A 22,441-nucleotide genomic window follows, 5' to 3' on the forward strand; every position below is an offset into this window, starting at 1 on the left:
GGCTGATATTGTCAATGAATAATCACATCACTTAGAAAGATGCGCAAAGTCAGTGATGACTTACAGTTATTTAAAACTTGACTGATCTAGCCCTACTCATGTGGTACGTGATGGATGCCACCTTTGCAATAAGACAGTTCATGAAATTTCATCCCAGCTGGATATTCTAGTATACTGTGATTGATTTTATTAGAAAGCGGAAGCATTTAGGAACAACAGCAACTCAGCCATGAAGCAGTAAAGTAGTAAAGTACATGTTTGAATATAGTCTCCTTACAGTCCCTGTTGGTGTAATGGTCAGGTGTCCAAATACTTTTGTCAATGTAGAGTATGTTTTCTGTATCACTTATATAACATACAATATTTTTCAATTGTTTGTTATGTAAAGTATGACTGAAAATTATCCCAAACTAGCAACTCAAGATATCATGAAAGCCTTCAAACATATAAAAGCAAAATTACATTATTCAAATATTAAACAACTCAAAAAATAGGCCTTACTGGGGAGAGCTGCCAAAATATGAGATTCCCCTTCTAAAATGCATCATAGAGCTTTTTTGTTCTGCAAAGTATATTTATTTTTTTTCAGGAAAGAATACGTCACAGACCCAAGGTATACAAACATAGTTGTTTTTATTCACAATTTTCCAAATATTTACACACTTTGACATAGTGCATAAATGCAGAAAAACATGTCCGGAGGATGGAAAACATACAGCATTAATTTACCTACCTATGAAACAATCAAAATAAATAGTGGATAAAAGAAAGATTTTTTTATGTACAAAGATTAAGTTTCTATCACTCAGCAACTTTGTTGCCTTCAAAAAAATATTAGAGAAAATATCAGATAGCAGAATGTTGATAGGTTGGCCACACTTAACCAAAGAAATAAAGCCATAGAATCAAATTTGATTACTAATTTGATGACCATGTCAATTGGCTGACTTAATTCATTAAACATATTCAGTATTTTACAGTGTTTTTCCCTCTGATGATGCATGGTGAAGCTGAATATCAGAACTACAGAGATGGCAGCAGGCAGGCAGCAGCAATCATCAAGTAAAGAAGCAAACCTCCTGGCAGCAGCAGCGGACCTGCACTCCCTGTGGGCAACAAATCAGAGAATCATAATCAGGTTGTTCTGGAAATCGTTAAACTCCACCCTCCACTCATTTACACAAATAAACAGTGTCACTTGCACATTGTGCATTTAAAGTCAAGTTGAGTATGTGTTTACAGTGTGGAGCTCTCTTACGTGTGCAGACGTCGGACTCTCTGAACGGGCCCATCGTTTCGTTGGTTGTGACAGAGCTAAGCAGAGCACTGCTGACGTCCCCTTTAAAAACACAAAGATGTGGCAATAGTTAATCACGCGTAAGGCTTCTATGGACAGGATTAGACACTTCATATTCATAAGTATTTCTAAAGATTAGTAAAAATCATTAGGTCAAACAATTATACACCAAAAATGTGCAACAGGTTCCATTAAAGGTTCTGTTTTCTCTTGTATTGTTTGTCAGAGAAGTGTGCTTTCTTTAGTTCGAGCCAATGACTGACAGTAGATGGTGCCATTTTTTATTGCAGTATTGTCGTTTTTTAATCACCCTCTCATCCACTTTCTGTGCCGTTTTCTGTGGTGTTACAATAATCCAAATACCCTGCCCCTTCTTCTCAGGAAGAATTGCAATAGTAAACTCGGCACCTTGTGGGAGACTTTTGAGAGCATAAATGGCCGTCCTGTGCTATACTGTGTGAAACCTCTGCACAGGTACTTCTCTGTTCCCCCCGAGACAGAGGGAGGGATAGAAAATGAGACACACAGATACTCAACTCCAGCATCAGGTTACCGAGTGATTTTTCAGCTTTTCTAAAGATGTTCAATGCCCATAATTGTTTATTGTCCTGATGAACAAAACCTGAACACACAGCTTGCACAGATCGGTGCTGAAGGCCTCAGGTAGCTAAAGGGTTTATAGACTGACCTGCAGTTCATATATGCTGATAAAATCGACATTTAACCAAATCAGAAGAAGAATTTAAAGTATCTTCTGATTGCCATTTAGGTTTGGGCAGCCAAGTGTGTTGTAAATGAAATCAAATATACACATAAAAGTAAAAAAAAAGTCCAATTAGAAGACTTAAATGGAATAGTTTAGTAATACTGCACATTTGGGAGTGATGGTATACAACTGTAAATGAACCGTTTTGAGGCTGCAGGACAAAGATGACCACAACCAGGCTGATATTCAGTTCAACAGACCTCTAATTTATAAGAGCAATCGTCCAGGTACTTGCCCAAACAATGCCAGCCTGCTCTTTCTAGGAGAAAACATTCCATTATAATGAATGGTGGTAAATGGAAGATTGGATCTTTAGCCAATTAAAAGTGAAAACCATATATCCATCTATCTTCTTCCGCTTGTCTACGCCCGAGTCGTGGTGGCTGAGCAAGTCAACACAGACGTCCCTCTCCCTAGCAACACTTTCCAACTCCTTCTGAAGGATCCTGAGACCAGACAGTATATAAAATCCCTCCAGCACATTCTGGGTCTTCCCTGATTTCTCTTCCCAGATGTGCCTGGAACACCTCCAAAGGGAGACTCCCAGGAGGCATCCTGATAAGATGCTCCTTTTTATGCAAAGAAGATGTCTGAACTCCTCACCCTATCCCTAAGGCTGAGTCCAGCCAATGAGAAAACTAATTTTGGTCACTTGTATCTGAGATCTCATTTAATCTTTTAATCATTACCCAAAGTTCACAACCATAGGTGAGGGTTAGGAGGTAGGTTGACTGATAAAATAAAAGCTTTGCCTGTTAGCTCAGCCCCTTCTTTACCACAGCAGACTGGCACAATGCTGCAGTATAGCTGACGTTGCACCAATTCCATCTGTCAATCTCTCCTTCCTTTCACCCTCGCTCCTGAACAAGACCCGAGATAACTGAACTCTTTGACCTGAGGCAGAGACTCACCATACAATTTGGTGGTTATTGAGAGCAAATCCAATGGCCAGTAAGTTAATGCAAAAAAAAAAAAAAAAAGAATAAAATAAAATAAATAAATAAAAGCAAAGTTATAAGGGTGAATGAGTATCTTTTAAGACTCTCTCAAACTGGGCAATAGACAGTGACACAAAAGTGGACAAAAAAGCAAAAAGGATTAATTTTCCAACATGCCTCAGGCCGTCACTTTACAGCCCCTGTAGGGTTGTTCTGCCATCAGGCTGTTAAACGTTGATCCTAGTCTCATGGATTGAAAACTTTGAAATATTTTGTTTTCATTGTTTGCAGTTTCGTCGTTTAATCTATTCTTATGCAGGTGGTTCTTTCATTCATTCTATGAATGTAGACTTAAAATATAATCTAAATTCACCTTAGTGTATCTTATTTATTTACTTTTGTCTGCTGCTGTTCTTAAATGTGCATTTGAATCCTGCCTAATACTGGGTGTATCACTTCTAAAGGAGCCACATGAGCATCTTGGTTCATTTACTGTCTATTTTTTTTCTTTATTGTCTCTGACATTTCATATTTGCTGTTGTTTTTAAATGTATGTATGGTCTGGGTAGACTGCAAAATCTGAGTTGCTCTTCAGGATAAATAAAGTTGATTCAATCTGAAACTGAAAGACTCTATCTGGCTGGAGGTCATAACCTGACATCACATACCTTATGTGTGCGTTCAACCTTGTTAAACCAGTTCCATCTAAACTTGTAAAACGTCATTAATACATTAATGAATGTGTAAAGAATTTGTTAACAGGCAGGCTGACTACAGCTCCTGCTGTCACAGAGTGAACGCTGGCTTAAAGTCAGCAAGAACACAACACCAGTCCCACAATTACGGTTTTAACTCCCTCTATGTTCAGCCTAAAAGCCACAGAGCTTCCATTTCTCAATCTTTCGTCAATGGAGGGAAAAAAAACATGGGGGCTTTTTCATTTTTACAAGCACAAAACCCAATGCAATAGGTTTGATCACACTGCCAGCTTTCCTACTGCTGTTCAGTCCCCGTCAGTGAGGTCACTCACCTAGCCCTCTGTTTATTACAACAATAATCATCAGAAACAGATTACTATATACCACTCCATCGATTTAGCTAGTTACACAACTTCACTGTAACCTTAATGCTGTCAAACAAACCCAAAAGTGTATCATAGTGTATCAGTGAAATAAGAGCTGCAGTGTTTTAGTAACCCTTAAAAAATAAACACTATTAACTATAATGTAGATTAACAGTAAGTGGCTGAGGTGGAGTGATAATGTCACATAGATGTTGCACCACTGGAGCATCTCTTGTCAAAACAGATTGCATGAATGAAACTAAATGTTGTATCAAAAAAAAAAAAAAAAAAAAAAAAAAAAAAAAGTGTTTGGTGTTTGAGCCACTGGTTCATTTGAGGACACATAGGGTGTTTTTACTGCCCTTATATTTGTATCTGCTTGTGAACACAAATATATTTAGAAATGACTGATGCTTGTTTTGTTTTGATATCCAGATGTAATTCTTTAAATTCCAGTGAGGTTAGACATTCAGTCTTATGAGCACTGTCCTAGTTCTTATTAAAATAAACTCGGGCCAAACAGCAGAGTGCAACCTGCATTAGTTGCATTGTTGCTTGGGTGTTGGAGCAAACCTGTGTGTAATTATGCTAGTCAAAGTGACAGGTTGTATGTATAAGATTTCACTTTAACACGATCCCGGTTACAAAAGGAGAAAGAGGAATGAATTTTCACTGAGTATCCTCCTTAGATAGTTTTCCTCATGCCTGTAGTGTTGAAAGATGATACCAATGTCACACTGTTGTGCTGAAAGGTGATACCAGTGTCACAATAAAATGCTTAAAGGAAAATATTATTTTGTGATGGTTTGGGCCTTACCAGACACCATGTAGACAACAGTCTGGCAATTTGAGCCACTGGCTTGGGGAGAGCCGGGCAGGATGGTGATTCTTGATGTTGACACCATCAGTACTCTTGCAACCCGACGACGGAAGTCATACCTGGGCAGGAAATAAGGAAAAACCAACTCAATGATAACATGATGCAAAGTTCACTGGTAGTACAGGGGTATGACCCAGATATGACCAAATGTTGCAAAACAGTGTGGCTGCAGACCACTCATCTCTGACAGCCTCTCTCACAGACTGTTCACCTGAGACTGCGTAGATCTCAGAAAGGAAGTGCCATAATTTGCTGGTACAACATAATTTCAGTTTGGGATTTTATTTTCAAGTTCAGTTTTATTCATAAACAAAGTCTGGCATTACATTCATGAACTAGCCACATCACAAACATTACAGAGTAAACAATGTTTCATAAATAAAATAGAGAAAAAGATCAGAGGTGTAATCAGGGATTGAATTTTTATCCATTTAAGAAGTAGTTACATGAACAGGGACTCACTTTAGCCATATTAGCTTCAGCTAGACCTAACATAGCTACACTAGCTTCATAATTAGCATTACTACATAAACTAATGTAGCTAAGTTAGCTTTAGCAACGTGAGTTTTAGAAACCACAGTGAAAGCTAACATAGCTATGATAAAGTAGCTGCGTAGCTCACATAGCTGCTTTGTGAGCATAGCTTTCGCTATATTGATGGATATTTAAAACAGTTGATCTGGTGAGTCAGGTTAAACCTTTTCAATCATTTATCTAATGTACAAAACTTGTGTCATCACTTAAAAGCATCAACCTCCAGGGAAAATGTAGCATCTATCTGGCATCTAGGCTAAAATGTGGCATGGCAAGGGGCCAAATTGTAACCACATCCCCAATAACATAACCTTAAAACCATAGGGAATTTCTCTTCAGGGACACTTCTGTAATTGAAGCACTTGGCCCAGATGACTATTGACTTGTGTGTCACGTGTGGTATGTGACTAGCAAACGTGGAATGGTGAAATGTCAAACCACAGCCACATGTGCTTTGCCAGACTTCAGCAGGATCACTCACATGAGTGAAGCATTTAATCCACATTATAGTTAGTACCACCTGGTAGAGGCCTGGCTTTGTAGTGGTTCAGTTATAGTTTTCCTACTCTTTGGCTGGAATTCACCTCTGAATGTTGGCTTCATCTTTGCTGTTCTTTTGTCAAATATCCAAGTCAAAGTAAATTTGGTATCAGGGATATCCCATGCTTGTGTGAAACAGTCTTTGTGGTGTGTCAGGGCAGTGGTTTGGCATATTCTGAGATTTAATCAGTTATAATAATAAAATGTGAAAGTTCATTTTCGCTTTTTCTTTATTATGGGTAATGAGGGGGACTCCAAGGAAAAATGGTTGGCACCTCTGCCTTGAGAGCTTAGATGGGCAAAAAACACAGGCCTACTTTTTTATGTATAGTTTAAATATCTTAAAGATGCCAGGGCACAAACAGATCGTTCTGATTAAGAGTTCATCAAATCTACTAGAGGTGCCAAGAGGATATACCTGCATTTCATGTTTTCTTTTGATTTGTAAAGAAGACTGACATGTTTGCCCGCCGTAAACAGGTAACACCTGGTTCTGCTTCCTCAATGATTCAGATGGTTTAATGCAGATTAATAGTTCTTAAAAGCGATGAGTGACAGGTCTGAAAATAAGCGTGAGAGTGAAACCTCTCTTTCTGTTTTACTTGGATGAGACTGTGCTTGATTGCGCAATGGCATCTATGACTTATAAGAAAAGAGGCATCTAAAACTCTCAACAGAGCACATTTAATACATTAGAGGCATGACAAAGTTGTTTTAGACCATTCACATTCTTTACTTATTCTAAGGTAAAAATAAGAAATGATTCAGTGCCGTTTTTACTTCAAGATGATTCCAAAAGACTTAAGTATTTTTAGAGTAAAGTGGGGACACGTTTAAAAATCATTGATTGCTGAATACCTTTGACTAACATTACACACTCTGATAGTACTGCAGATCTTTTACAGTAACATGATAATCTCACAGATTTCAGATGATTTCAGATGGCATCATTAGAGTGTGGTATCAGATTGCCACATTTATCATCAATCTGGCTATCAATCTATTGAAACTCTAGAAAGAATAATCCAAGCTTGCTCCAGACCAGAGTCTGCTTTACTCCTGTACAATAATTTTAGAAGCCAACACAGGCTCCAAACTGCTACATAAAAGAGCTCCACCCAACTCTTTTCTCCCACACACTGAAATTAGTCAGAATCATATTTCTTTCCATAAAACCACCCAAACTTGGTGAGAGTATTTACAGAAATGACACCCTACTTCAGTTTGAAATTTCACCTCACCCTTATTGGCTCTGCTTGGCAAACATGGCATGACGTCTGCCAAGAGAGGTAAGACTCCTGATGAAACACGTGTAATCATGAAGCATTATTTTTAGCTCTCACCTGCTGAAGGAAGAGACAGTGGGAAAAGTCTGCTGGGCTGATGGGGATTCTGGGAGGATGTCTGCACATGCAATGACGGTGTTTCCCTCCATCAAAGCCAGAGATCTGAGGACCACTACAGACATAAACAAAAAAAAGTCAATTGCATCTTTTCTTGTCACATTTTCCTTCCTACATTGGATTACAAAAACACATTTAAGTACAAAGTACTGTGAGTTTACATTCACTTATCTCAAAGAGCATACTGAGTGTTACCTGTGTTGTCTCCAGTAAGTATCACGTTGCTGTCAGTGAGGATCTGTCTCATTGTCAGGCTGACGTTGCCTTGTCGTGCAGACACCTCTCCCACCGCACAGTTCAGAGGGGTGTCGGCTGAACAGGTGGAGCTCTGATGGAGATTTAAAAAAAGTCAAGTTTGTCTCAGATTCGTATGTTTTAAAATATTAGATGTTAAAAGTAATACACGTCGTGTTGAACATTATGTTAACATTTCTAATGATAGACATTCTTTGTTGTCTTTCCTTTGGAGTTATTAAGCGGCATATCAGTCGGGATCACTTTGCCGAGAAACGCACATGATTTTTGGCTATAAATATGTTTATATTACATATCAAGTAGCACTTATTGCTATTTTTTATGTTTGGCAGCGTGGCTGTTCCAGTGTTAATTTTGTTGAAGTAATTGATTATTTTTCCCTGGAAGTTGTCTCAGGTTCCACTTCCACATTCTTGGTACCATGATGTCTGACATTACTTTTCAAATCAATGCGCCTATCCACATCCACACAGTTAAAATTACCTTAAAAAAGTTATTCCATTCTCAGAAAAAGGATTAACATCATAAAAAAAGGTCATATTGGCTATATTGTACTTCTTGATGCTATGATAAGAGTTATTATAATTCAATATAAAAACAGAATATAGTTATCACACCTTAACATTACAATGGACCATGATTTTGTTGACCTCTATGGCAACACAACTGCAATCTACACTGCATTTACTGAACCGTAAATCACCGTTTTTGTGTCATAGATAAAATTCACATAAAGTAAAAACACTGTTGGAAGCGGTCTTGTCTGTTAAAACTGAAAGCAATCCTAGAATATTTTTGCTACTTGCTGTTCACATGAAGAAGGAAGGCAACCTTTCTAGAGCTCTTATTCCTCATTATGTCAAATTGAATCTAAAACCCATGAGTGATACTTCCTCTTCTTTTCTTTTGTTTGATTTTAGCTCTGCTTTTGATATGCACTGTACTTTATCAGACAGACTTGAGAATTATGTTGGAATCTCATACCAGGTGCTCCAGCAGTTGAGATGTTCCTTGTCAGAAAGATCTCAATGTGTCTCATATAACTTGTTTTCTGAGTGCTGTGCTGTTAGGCACAGGGTGCCACAGGGTCAGGTGTTACTCTCACTCTATCTGGCACTTCTGGGTATGCATCATTTGGGACTGCTTTCAATGTTATGTGGATGATTAACAGCTGTATATGCCAGTAGTCTTGTAAAGTAGACAACAGATATTCTTCTGTACTTGCAGAGGACAGAGGTTTTCTGTTTCAAATCCCTTTTGTCTGATGCTGACATACATTGTATGCACTTCATAATAACACATGATCGTATAGAATAATTAATTGAGATATATTGATCTTATTGTCAAACATGTCTAAAGACTATCAAGCATTTGTTGTAATTTTGTTTTTGTTTGAAATCATATATGTCTTTAAAAAAGTAGGTTATGCAACCCAGATTATAGTCTTATCTTTATAAGTTATTAGGAGATAATATCAAGTTTCAGGTTTATCTTTCATGCCTGTTATTGTGTAAAATAAAACAAAGCTTGCCTAACATGAGGAAATACTACATAAGATAAACATTTTTTTAGAGTCAGGGAAGTAACAGATAAAGATGTTCTCACCATAGTTGTCACGTTGAAGGGATTGAAAACGTTCCCCAAACTATCGCACTGATTGTTGGCACCCACACGGTTTGTTTTGATGGCCATGAATGCAGTCGTTAGCTGGAAGGAGAAAAATATGCATGTAAGCATGTGCAAATGAAAGCTACAGTTTTAATTCATCAAAGACAAACCCACAAATGTTATTTCTCTGATCTTGATCAATTCAGCTGCACTTTCAATCATCACCTAAAACAAAAGATTTCACAAGCTTTTAGGGTCCATTTCTTTGGAAACAGCTGAGTAAATTATGATAAAATCTCATTACATTGTTGTCGCATAGATCCATGTAAGTTTAGCAGGCAATTCCTCGAGAAATTCAGTAAACAGTGTCACCTTTATTACAGGGCCCACTTGTGCTGATTTGATCTTATCTTTGCTGTGTTTTTTGACTGGGCTGGGACGTGAACTCTCTCTGGTTTCCTGATCACTTTCAATGTTATTGTCCATGCCCTTGTCCTACTTAACAGATCTCACATATTATGAAACTTTTTCTTCATGATTTTCCTGTCCTCACAAAATACTTAATTTTGTAGCCCGGTGTTCACAACTGATAAGAAGCTGAAGTTACATTTGCACGTGGAGAGTGCAGACAGTATGTAGGACTGTCATTATAACAGAAATTTGAGTTAAATCCAGTTAAACTCAAACAGTGTCCATAACATGGATAACCAAATAAGCAACAATAAACAGTTAAATAACTACAAGCAAACACTTGCACACTGTCTAAATGGCATAAGATGAGTTTGTGCAATCAAGACAGTGTGCAGGTGTTTGCTTTTAGGATTTATTCTTCTCCTTTGCATCTGTCTTAAGGAAGAGATCTAATTTTAAAAAAGCTTCAGTATTTTTTTACACTTTTGACAAAACAGAAAAGATCAACCTGACAGACTGTTTCATATGTTGTGTTTGGGACATTTAAAATAAAAATCCCAGAGGGTGATTGTATGAAAGTTCTGTCTGTCACATTCAATACCGGCCAATCAGAGCAATGAGACAGAATTAGGTAGTAGGTATGCACAGCTCCAGTGGTAACATGAGCTGTAGAGACTCGCACTACCGTAGTGTTAGAGCGGTAAAGCTACTACAGCTACCTCCAAGATAATCGCTACAGTGGTGGTACCAAGCGGCAACCTGCAGTCCTAAAAAATGAAGCCAATGCGGAAGTACAAAAAAATTGCTATACCGTGACTGTCCACTTGAGGCTGGCTGCAGGAAAACCGGAAGTTCCGTCTGCACACATGTTAAACAGCCGGTTTTGACACACAAAATAAACTGGTTTACAGCCTGGTTCAAAACACCAAACGTGTCTCATTAGCTAGTGTCTTATTGTGCTCCCTCTGTACGGGGGGTGAATTTTTTTGTACCACGATCGTTTGGATTATATTCAGGATAAACCTCACTTCATGGTGATTGGTGCGTCTCATTTGATTGTCAAATAGCTCGGCAGGTAGAGGCTCCGTTCCTGTCAACCAGAATGCTAGCCAACAGGCTGACAGGAAGTCGCGCTCAGTGGGCGGGCCGTTAGGTTGATCCAAAGTTCAGTGGCCGCGATTTCAATATGGAAGCCTCCACGAATGAGCTTCAAAAGCCGTTTTACTCCACCTATTGTAAGCAGACAACTGTCGTCACACGAGGTTTGTCCAATTCTTTCTACAGTCTATGGGTGGTACCCATTATATAAAGCTTACAGTACAACTCATACCTAGTAACCAGGTCGGCAGAAAAGCCCAAACATCTTTTCCGTCAAGATATACTTTTAGTGTGGCTATTTGCTCTTTTTTTAATAATGAAATATGGTCCATTTCTGACAAAACTGACACTATACCATAGCTACTTCTGAGCTAACTGCTACTCTGGAGGCAGCTATTGCCAACGGCTCACAGTACAACCGGACACTGCTTTTAGCCACCGTCCTGTTCTCCTTAAATGTCACTAACTGGTCCAAACCATTTTCGGTTAGGCACAAACGTTGTGGATTGGAGCTTTGCAAGGTTAGGCATGCGCAGCTCAGATAAACCTAAACTCAGCAGGCTGGCGCTGTTGTAGGTTACTAACAGTAAAGCTTGTTGGTGGATAAAACCCATGCCAACATCGGTCAGGAGAAGTGCAACAACATCTCCTACGCAAAGAAAAGCTTTCAATACAGCTCTCTGCTCTTGTTTGAATAAAGAAATGTGGCCCAGTTCTAATAAAACTGTTGCCTTACTATAGCTACATCAAAGTTAATTGCTACACTGGCAGCAGCATTTGGTCAGGTCCATTTTCAGATCCCAAGATGGATTCTTACCTTGCAAGGCAAGGATGAAATTGCATCATTTTAAAATATGTGTTGTCAAAAACTATTGAGTTCAAACTTAAGAGTCTACATACGTTTGGATTTGATGACTGAAGGTTAACTTCTATCGTGGTGTCACTGCTGCTCCCATCTGGAAACATCTGCTGGCGCTGCAAAGAGACAAAATGAAAATTTGATATTGAGTAAAATCACAGTAGAAAATCTAAATCTTTACTCTTTTACTCACAATAGCTCAATAGTAAGTGTGTTTTTACTGTGCTCAAACACAGAAAAATACACACTAGACTCAGGATCTTTGAATGCTACGTATAATTAGCAGTGGGTGTCCTTTACTGGCCTTTCTTACTTTCAGTTGTTTACTCTGTCTGAGCACATCTAACAGATTTAAGTTAGGAGAACACATTTATTTCTCAGACTATCAGTCTGTCCTCAATAATATAGCTGCTTTCCCCCTTTTCATGCATAGATGTAGCACAGAGCGCAGCATGAGGTCCCTGGAGGATGGCTGACAGAGACAGCTGTTTGCTCAGTGAGCTTCTAGTTCAGGCAGGCGTAGGTTTCTCTGGCTATAGCAGACCAGTGTTAAGCTAAGATAAAACTGTGCTTCCAAGCACCCCAACCAACCACAGAATTCATGAATTCATCTTGTGCATGCCGAGCAGTAGAAATACTTAGTCATGTTTTTGTGGCAGTTTGCTGCTAACAGGTTTGCAGGAAAGATCCTTTGAATATGTCCTGTAGCAATTTGGTGCAGTAGTGCATCTTCTGGTAATAGCCGATGCTTAGTGACTTTTTTATCAATTGATTGTGTGATTTTCTGTTAAACTATTTCTGACACATAACCAGTGAAATTCTTATGTGAAAATGTTCCAGCACCAAACTTTACAAAAGGGGCTTTTTTTTGAGATTTTTGGCACTTGATGTTTGGGATTCTGTTTAAATGAATAAGATCCTTAACTGCTAAAGAAAGCGTCTGTGCCAGTTTCTATCCACGCCTTGCAAAATCATTTAAACATTCATGGAATATGAACTGTTATCACCTGTTCACAAACCCTCTGAAGAAGCAAGGGACCTCAAGTCTTGAAGCAGAATCTATAAAACTTTTTGTCTTCCTCAGAAGTCAATGTTGCAAAACAACTTCAGTTTTCCCTCAACTTCTCTGAAAATATGTTTCAACAGTTTTCATCCTGTTTAGAAATACACTTTATAGGTGCCATTTCTATCAAACAGAGTCATTAATTTAAATCAAGTAAAGAGCAGAACTGGGCATTGCTGGTCTATACTACACTGTATTATGTGTAATTGTTTTGGTTGAGAGTCCCCTGTTGGGGCCATTTTACAAAATGCATTAAACCTCTAGCCACCTGAGCTTTAGTTTAAATGCATTTTTAGTTTCTCCCACGTATTTGGGATCAGTAGGGCCTGATTAGTTTAAAAGTTCAGTCTTGAAGGAATTTGTTTTAACCAAAAATTATGTACAGAAATCTCCCAAAGGTCCTGTTTCTGCAGAAAATGCAACACAAGAGAAGGTTTAGAGCAGATATTTTGGCTGTGTGTCAGCCAGTTGGTCAGTTGTTGAGGGCCTTTTAGAAATGGTGTTGGTAACTGAGAGAGGGACAGGAGAGCTGTTTGGATGATGGACCACAAAGACTTGTTAGGACAATGCATGAACACACTTTCTAATAAAAGTATTGAATTTTCCTGAAAATTTTACTTTCCATTAAGTTACATACTGTTTCAAAAGTAATAACCTACATTTTTGCAATCTTAAGCGTATTTTTAAGTATCCTATACCCTGAGATGTCTCCCAAAAATAACTTAATCAAAAGCATAAACATTCAAATAAAAACTTCCATAAGAGTTCCATGTAATTCCTCAGATTGTCAAGCAAATTCAGCAAGCATATTTCTACTCAAATTTGTTTAAGTTCCCTAATACTCAAAAAATACTCACAAAATATTACAAGAAACTGTTAAGTTTTAATTGGAATATCTTGAAAATCCAATGCCAATACCCAAAAAATTAAAATTAAAGTCCCAGACTTACATTTCCCAAATCTTCCTGAAATTTCTGATCATTTACAAAAAAAATTGCGACTAATTTTTATATGAAATTTCCAATGAAATTACAAAATATACAGACAAATCCCTCAAATTATCATGGAAATACTTGAAGACCCTGCCACACACTCACTCACACACACCACTAAATTCCCCTTCAAAACTTACAAATACATCTACCAAATTATAAGAATTCCCCAAAATTTCCAAACAATTCGCCCCAACTAGCCAATCTCCCCAAATTCCAATGAAAATGAAAATTGAGAAAAAAAGAGAAAGAAAATCAAAGCACATTTTTACCAAAACTTTCAATAATATTTCCAGGAAAACTCCTGAAAATTTTATAGCGAATTCACCAACACTTCAAGCAAAATACTTAAACTTTAAAGGTCAACCAAAAATTCTGACAGCATGCATTATTACAAAAAAACAAAATGTAACCCACTCTTATTTACATTCAGGATATTAGGAGGTTAAACTAAATTGATCAACCCATATTAAAAAAAAAAACAAAACAACTACAACAGAAGATTTTGGCTGATTTTGGCTCTTACCATTGTAACCGTCCCATTGATGGTTCCATTTAAAGTAGCCTTGGCAATGGTGAATTGTCCATCTGCATTCCTTTCAGCTTCAATGTTAGCACATTGCAATCTGTACACAAAACACATAAAAGCACACACACACACACAAACATAACTGAATAAAGCATATCCGGAACCACCTTTAGTAATATCCCTTTACAGTATTTTGTTGATTCATCATCAGTGAAAGAGGCAAATTACCTGTTGCAAGAGAACATGGCACCATTTCGATAACAGCCAACACCCATTTGCCCTCAATAAACTGACAGGTCCAGTATTGCACAGATAATTTCTAAAACTGGGCTATAATTTCCTGCATTCTCTTTCTGTATTATATATATAGCCCATTCAGTGCCATGTAAGTAATATTTCTTTCAACCTTTCTCCATATCTGAAGGCACTCACCTTGATCCGTTCCTGTAATGAATCACCACTGATCTTCCTGTTACACTGAAAGGTCCGGTCAGCGGCATGCTCTGGTCCATGTACACAGCCTTAAGCTCAGTGAGGTTCGTCAGCAACCCAAACTTCCCGCTGATGTCTCCAATCTCATACTGGTCCACTGTGCCATTCCCAGGCGATGGACTATTTGATATGTTGACACCTAGTGGGTTAAAGTGACCTCTAATGTTGGCATTGGAGCAGGGGTCGGAGCTGCCAGGTATGATGGGCAGGACGTGGACATGGTAACCTCCGGCAATGGAATTCAGATTGCTTAGGGACACGTTTATAGTTGTGTGGCCTTGCGGGACAGCCTGGGTGAACTGAATCTGTCCTGTCGCCATCCCAGGGCCAAACCAACGGCCTAATCTAGCCTTGGGGACTCGAACCATCGTGGTGTTAGCACAAGCCAACCTCGGCCCTCCTCTGTTTGCCTCATGGATGACAACAGAACGACCAATAATGCCTGAATTTGGCAACCAAGCGGTGACATCAGTGAAGAAGTATTTTGCTTCCACAACACCTGGTTTGTTGCCAAGGTTGAGGGTGCTGTGTTTGTTGGAGAGATCTCCCACCTCACAGGATAATGGTCTGGATGGGGCACAATGGAGGGCATAGCTGCTGTCTGTTGTGTTGACAGCAAAAGGGTTCCAGTGTCCTCCTGCAGTGCTGCAGCGGTTCGCATCGTTATCACTCTCTGAGCTGATGGGGTAGGTGTGAACATGCCAGTTGTGGTTTTGGGTTGGTGCAGTTGAGGAATTTCCATACGACAAGTCCATGAAGATAGAGACATCTGACAGAGGATTGCCCTTTAGCTGGGTGAACGTCATCTCCCCAACCACAGGGCTCTGGAATCTAGCTCTGGATACTACCACTTCTCCAGGATAGCTGATACTGGCACAAACGTATCTGGCACCATCGGGTAGGTGAATGACAACTGAGCGACCAACGATGCTGTTGTTTCCAAAAAGAGGCAGGTGGTAGTCTTGGAATGACATGTCGACTTCATTTTGATCAGCAAGAGACATGTGCTTATTGCTGAGGTCACCAATCTCATACATGTCATGTGTTGAACCAGGTCCACTTGGGTATGATGCGTCATTCGTGTCCAAACCAAAGGGATTCCAGTGGCCACCAATATTGTCGTTTGAACACAGGGATGATACAGGGTCCCGTATCGGTGGGAGAGGAAACTGGTGCACATGGTAAGGGCCGACTCTGCCCCGTAGGTTAGTCAGGTTCACCCTTACCTCTGTTGCGTCAAATGGAGAAGCCTGAATGAAGCTGAGGTGACCTTGGATCCCTTTCATGCTTACCACAGCGCTCACCTTCTTCTGTTGAATATTATAAATCTGTGCACACTGGTAACTTGAACCCATGGGGATCAGAAGAAAGCGTTGGGTGCTGTAGCTGGCCAGGTCCAGACGGGATTTAGAAGGCATCAGAGGGGTTCCCACCTTGACAACGCCAAGATTGGTCAAAGTTGAGGGATCTAAGCTTCCAAGGAGAATGTCACAGTTTCTGGCTGAGTTTGCTGATGCATAGAGAGTGGTGTTTGATAGTGAGGCATTCACATCACCGATTGTAACAAGGTCTGCAAGAATCCTTGGATTACTTTGTCCTGTGTTGACTCGAATGAAAACGTTACCTGCGATTGGGCCAAAAAATCTTGCCTGACGAGTCACTTGTGTTTGATTTTGAGTCACAACAGTGCAAACCGTAGTGCCATTACATGTCTGCAAAGTCAGCGAGTAGTCATCCAGGTGAGACACCTGCTCAAAGAGCTGTGACACATTGACGGTGGAGTCAGGATCAGCTGTGAAGGTGAAGATGCTGGAGCCGATGTTGGCTTCAGTGCAGGGCTGAGCAAAATGGCCAAATTTGACTGGGAACACAGTGATGGAAAAGTTAAGTTGACCACAGGATCCAGCACCAGATACGCTGACAGTGGCCATCCTGGAGGTTGAATTAAAGTCGACCCTTCCTGTGACTCCTCCCATGTTTATAGGTGCCATAAACTGAACACAGGAAGTGGAGCCTGAAAGGACAACAAGGAGCATGTTACGCAAACCCAGGTCAGACCAAAGCCAATGACTTCACACCGCTGCAACAGGAAGAGACAACTCAATGGAATAAAGTTCAACAATCCTTATTTGGCATTGAGAACACCAGTCTGCACTGCAAAGAAGTGTACAAATTTATGATAATAATGATAAAAGAAAAAAAGTTGTAATAAGTATATGTATAACAATTTTGAGTCTAACTTTAAAAATATAGGAATTCTATTATAAATAGAATAATCATAAGGATATTATTATTAATAGTACTATTATGATTATCAATAGTACTATTATTACTAATAATAGCAATTATTTAAAAATATATAATGTGAAAATTACATAAGTTCAAAATAATCAATTTAATATAATAATATTAATATTATCATAAAAATTTAAATTGAGTAAAGAAAAAAGAAATAGATTAAAAAGAAAAAACAAAATAAAACACTAATAAAGAAGTAAGAAAAAAATTAAATACCTAGATGAATCTATTGATGTATAACATTATAATAATACTATTATTGTTAAATAGGAGACTACATAATCGACTGAAAATGTGATAAAAAAAAAAAAAAAAAGTGTTGTAGACTAACTTTTTCCATGAGGAATTTTAGACCAAGTCTAGCTTAAAGTAGAGCTTTGGTGAAAAAACTTGACTAAAAGAAGGTTTATTTTTCATCAAGGAGACTAAAATGAGACATAAATGCTTTAAAGGTATTTAAAGTATTGAAGTGCTTTAATACGAGTCTTTCATATTTAAATTAATTTGACAGTGTTAAAAATTAGTTTATAAAAAATACATATTTTGGCTAAAGTAAACACTTAAATATAAAGACTTTATAATAACTGGAATAAAATGTTGAGTGGTTGGTGACCGAAACTTGACAAAAACTATAAAGATAAACAATGGCTAAAATGTTGATTAAAACTAAAAAGGCATTTTGATTTAATCAAAATTAATCTGTCTCTACAATAATGACAGTATTTCTCATCCACTGATTTTGTATGATTCCAACTCACTCACTCCTGCTTCCTTGCAGAATTTCAACACAAATATACCCAAAGATGCTTTTCTAGCTCAGTCTTCTTATAAGTAAGCTATCTGAAGAGAATATTTGTTTTCCAGGGACAAATTTTACCACTACAGCCTTGAATTTAATTTCTTATGTATTAGGGAGTATAGGGATTGCTCCAGGAAGAAGATTATTTTTTAAGCAGTAAAAAACATAAGTGAAGTTCATTGCAATGCATGATACTAATACTAAAACTGCAGTTACATTTTCCTAAATGATCAAACATTTTTGCACACCCAGACAGGTGTACAGGATAGAGGTCAACAATCAAAACACCAAACACTCCACAACACCTCTTCAGCACATTTCCAAGATTTTTGACAATGCCTGAAAACATTGGGTTCCTCAAAACCTTCATCAGGTTGATTTGTCTTCAGAATTACCATGATGAATGCCTGAGCACCTAAATGTTGAATTGCAATAGCAGACAACAGTGCGTCAGAGTCTTTGTTTTCTGTTTCTTGGTCTTACAGGGACTTCATCTGAAATTTCTGTCCAAGGTCTTGGTCTTGTTAGCCTTCTTCCACCTCCACCTTGTTGTGGACTGCATTTCACACACACACCTTCGCTCAAAAAACTGGCTCTTTTGATTTCATGCAATCATTGGCAGCAAGTGTTTTCAGCTTTAACTGGCTGCGTCTAAACAGTGATATCTGTGCTTTAACTGTGTTTAACATTGGCTGTCACCATTCGGCATCTGAAGTGAATCACAGTGTGTTCTAGAGAGTGAGATTTTGTTTAGAGTTTTGCAAAAAGGGGAAATACGTTTTGCAAATTGTGTCTAACAAGGGGAAAGTGTTTAAAGGGATATTTCACTACATTTGAAGTTGGGTTGTATGAGTTTCTCGGCTATAGTAGTGGCATTAGCCTCCAGAGATTTTAGTGTGCTTTGCCCTTTTAAACATGATACGCTTGGGAAAGCTCAACTATAGAGCTCAGCAGTGCTTGCCCACCTCTTCAGTGGCACTGGTTCCAGAGACAAATTTGTCATTCAGATCCTCCATATACATTTTGTAAAATCTTTATAACAACACTTTTAATGCAGGAATCAATCCAACCCGCATGAGTACTTATGACTATAAAACATTTAATTCTGTGCAAAAGCGGCATTTGAAAATTTCTCGAAAATATTTCCTTACAAGGAGGAAGGAAGTACGTATCCCACAATCAACTGCACTGCAGTTGCAGATGCATTCTTATCGTTGTTCATGATAGCTTTTCAAGCCTTCAAAGCATAAATGTAACTCTTTTCCCAAACTTAACTTTATTGTATTCTTTATAATTGAAATTATAACGTTTGTGTATTTATGGCTTCATACTAGCATGTAATGTTGTCATCAACGACTGAAAGCCTTTGTTCACAGGCTCAGTAGACCTTCCCATGGCAACTGGAGACCCCACCAATCAGAGACATCACTGTGACACCCACAGGATTGTGGTATTTGTGGCTGAGACGAAGAGTAAACCATGTTTTTCTTAAAACGAGGTTGGTATCTGAAGATCTCTTTTCTTCTACAGGAGCATATACCGTCATTTCAAGTAACTTGAGGTAAGTCTAACATGGATACGTTTGATAATATTGCTAATAATCAAATCCCCGATGAAAATGAATGGGATTTTTGCTTATGGACCATGCTGTTTAGCCCTATATTGTACAGATGGGTACAAGTGTCTTTATGCAATTTTGCTAGTATTAGGTAAAAATAAAGTCATAAAGTTGGCTCAATTGTATGCTATGTCAAAACATTTTTAAGCGTTTTAATTTTCCCCCAGAAGGCCACGATGTTTGGCACTAATTTAATTAATATATAAATTAAATGAATTAAGGACAATAATAGGGAACAATGCAGACACAAAGAAAAGAAAAGAAAGCTTAAAAAAGGAAATAGTTGATAAAAGGGTATAAGAAGTAGGTGCCTTTCTGTTACATGTCTTTGGATTTTTGAACTAAAGGGAAACTTGAAGATTTGAAGAAGACTAAAAATGTTTGCCATCTACCTTTTTTCCATGAGGAAGGTGAGACTAAGACTAGCTGAAAATAGACATTTAATGATAAATACTCCAACCAAAATTTTGTTTAGTTTTTGTCAAGTAATCTAAAAAAAAAAAAAAAAAAAAAAAGGCACTTGCACTTTTTTGTATTTGTTATTTGTGTGCCATTATTCAAAGCTGTTCCTGTCTGCAGAGACACAGATGGACTCCCTCCATTATGAGCTATTCAAGCCGCCTCCTGCATCATCTAAGTGTAATGACATGCACAGTTTGACAAAGATGATGCAACAAGTTAACAGCCTGCCATTGCTTGTCACAGCCGATCATTTTGGGAAAAATACATATGGTGGCTAATGTGAAGCTAGTGGTAGAAATGATCAAAAAAAGGATAAAAAGAAATTCATTATTAGAGTTGCTGGTGTGGATTTAATCTTCAAATGCCCAGGAAAGTCACCCAATTTCTAGGCTCAGTAAAAATGCTTCCCTAAGGGCTACAACGACGTGGATGGCATCATTCGAGCGTCTGAACAGCAGACTGCAAGAGGAATGAAAAGTTAGTGGCTAGCATGTATGGTTCAAACTTATTTAACTTTAAATAGCTTGTCTCTTCTTGACAGTGTCAGACGGTTAAAGTGTACAAAATCATTAAAAGGCCTAAAAAATGGAGGCCTAAATTAAAAGATGAGCAGACTTGCCACACTTTAAAGTTTTCTTCTATCATGAAAAAGAGTGTGGAGGGGTGTGTGTGTAGGTTGGGTTGTTGAAAGATGAAATCTCTTGATGGTCAATTTTGTGTATGAGGAAGTAAAGACCTTTCAAAGAAGCAACAAGATGATGAAGCAGAAGAAAGTCAGTGAAAATATACTGTAAGGAGTTTACTGAAGCGCTAAATGGAGAAAGCCAATGATTACAGCTGTCTCAATATTTATTCAAACATTAATTTCTTGTCTGACTGGTTTATATATGCAAACCCAGTTGCCATAATAGTGGTAACACACCACTGGATAAAACATTTAAAGAAACACGACTTTTAAAACGGCTTAATTTAACACATGCACCTATGAGGCAGGATTTTCTGAAAATGCCGGTGTATGAGACAGCTGTGACAGATCCTCACACTCCAGTGACACACTGACACATAAACCGCGGACTAACCGCACTTCATCTCTTGACTAAGCCACACACAGAGAAGAATTTCAGACACCTTTTAATAACAGCCTTCAAATGCTGATTACTTAACAAATAGAAGTTAACTTGAGGCAGCAAAAATACATGGAATTAATATATTTCAGAAGAATTCCATGCCGATTTTAGTTTCTAGTTACAGACAAAAGCTGTATATGAAGATGCAATTTTCATTTCTTTAATGTTATGGTTATATTTGGCTTTGTGGCAGGTATACAGAGACTTACCAGAAGAAATGATACTTTAAATGTCAGTCTTAGTCTAGCATTGTTTCCATTAGCTCAGTTAAGTTGTGTTTAAATTCTGTGAAAACCCTTACGCAGGAATGTGCTGTGGGTTTGCACTGTTTAATGCAATTATGTTATTTAGAAACCTAAATCAACTTCAGACCCATACATCTTAAGTTAAGAGGCATAAAACCATGAGATCCCGACATTAGTGAGGCCTATTTTCACATGAAAACATGCCGAATAGGTGATTTTCTCCTCTGAAAGCTGAAGTGATAAAGCCATTTAGTGAGATACTGGATTTAGTAGCATTGTTCCCTGTTTTTAGCTTCCACATGTTAAACCAGCAAACTGTTTATCCCTGTGAGTTGTCGTGATTATAGTTGAGAGTACTTACCCACATCATATGTTTCTAATTACACCGTTATGACAATCAAGCCTTACTATGATGAAGTGGGAGTCACAGAGCTGAGCTTTCATCAATAACATTTGGACAGCCTGTGAATCTTCATCACAATACAAAACATGATTAAAAAAGATAAACAGCTCTCCTTTGTCATGTTGCATTATATAACTGAGTCTTTAACCGAGAAAGGAGCAGCTACTAAAGACAGCTGTACTGAAATAAGCATCCAAACATTCTCTGCCTTCTGTGTCACATAGTTTTAAACCATCAGGTATGTACATCATAAACATTAACCTGCTGAACTTGTAAATTATGCATGGATTCTGTCGTTGAAATGTCAAAGAGAGAAACATACTCACCAAGTATAGAAAACAGCAGGGCTGCTGTCAGAAGGCACATGTTGGCAGATGTGTGCACAGCAGGAGAGAGGATGGATTTACAAAGATTGCTCAAAACTTCTCTGAAAAAGTCACTCAGATCCTCCCTGACTAAGAAGAAAACAGCTCAGTCTTCACTTAAGAAGTTCAGTAACGACAAGATGATGGAGTGTGTGTCTGAGTGTGTTCTCCAGGAGCGTGTCAAGTGTGACTGCTTCTCTGAAACATGCAGCGTCCCTTCTGCTTCTCTTTTTGAGCTGCAGCCTGTCTGTGTCAGCCTGTGATTGGCCAGTAGGGTGACACTGTCATGCATGGAGGCAGGGGAGGGAGGAAGGAATACTTGGCAGCTTGACTGGGCGGAGGTGGCTTGTTCCCAATGTGGCTGTGCCCAGCACAAAGCAAAGAAAAGCACCTGTT

General features: G+C 38.4%; 1 protein-coding gene across 1 annotated transcript; it reads right to left on the minus strand.

Moving 5' to 3' along the window:
* Window positions 1-616: 616 nt before the first annotated feature.
* On the minus strand, window positions 617-22,212 carry cusr (Copper-only SOD repeat protein). The gene is made up of 10 exons (XM_041785954.1): window positions 22,007-22,212; window positions 14,669-16,742; window positions 14,234-14,333; window positions 11,694-11,768; window positions 9,282-9,383; window positions 7,617-7,749; window positions 7,362-7,476; window positions 4,882-5,003; window positions 1,259-1,339; window positions 617-1,106 (listed from the first exon to the last, which is right to left on the minus strand). Exons 1-10 carry the CDS (start codon window positions 22,044-22,046, stop codon window positions 1,024-1,026), a joined length of 2,925 nt encoding a protein of 974 aa, XP_041641888.1. The 5' UTR covers window positions 22,047-22,212; the 3' UTR covers window positions 617-1,023.
* Window positions 22,213-22,441: the final 229 nt, after the last annotated feature.

Source organism: Cheilinus undulatus, linkage group 4, assembly GCF_018320785.1.
Source record: "Cheilinus undulatus linkage group 4, ASM1832078v1, whole genome shotgun sequence".
Lineage (NCBI taxonomy): Eukaryota > Metazoa > Chordata > Actinopteri > Labriformes > Labridae > Cheilinus > Cheilinus undulatus.

What these genes read in the sequence shown, in the direction of transcription:
- cusr (XM_041785954.1), bottom strand. Translation starts at nt 22,046, where the DNA reads ATGTGCCTTCTGACAGCAGCCCTGCTGTTTTCTATACTTG. An exon ending in CCTTCAACGTGACAACTATG is followed by an intron (nt 7,750 to 9,281) that starts GTGAGAACATCT and finishes AATCTCCATCAG; the next exon opens with AGCTCCACCTGTTCAGCCGA. An exon ending in ACTTACTGGAGACAACACAG is followed by an intron (nt 7,477 to 7,616) that starts GTAACACTCAGT and finishes TTATGTCTGTAG; the next exon opens with TGGTCCTCAGATCTCTGGCT.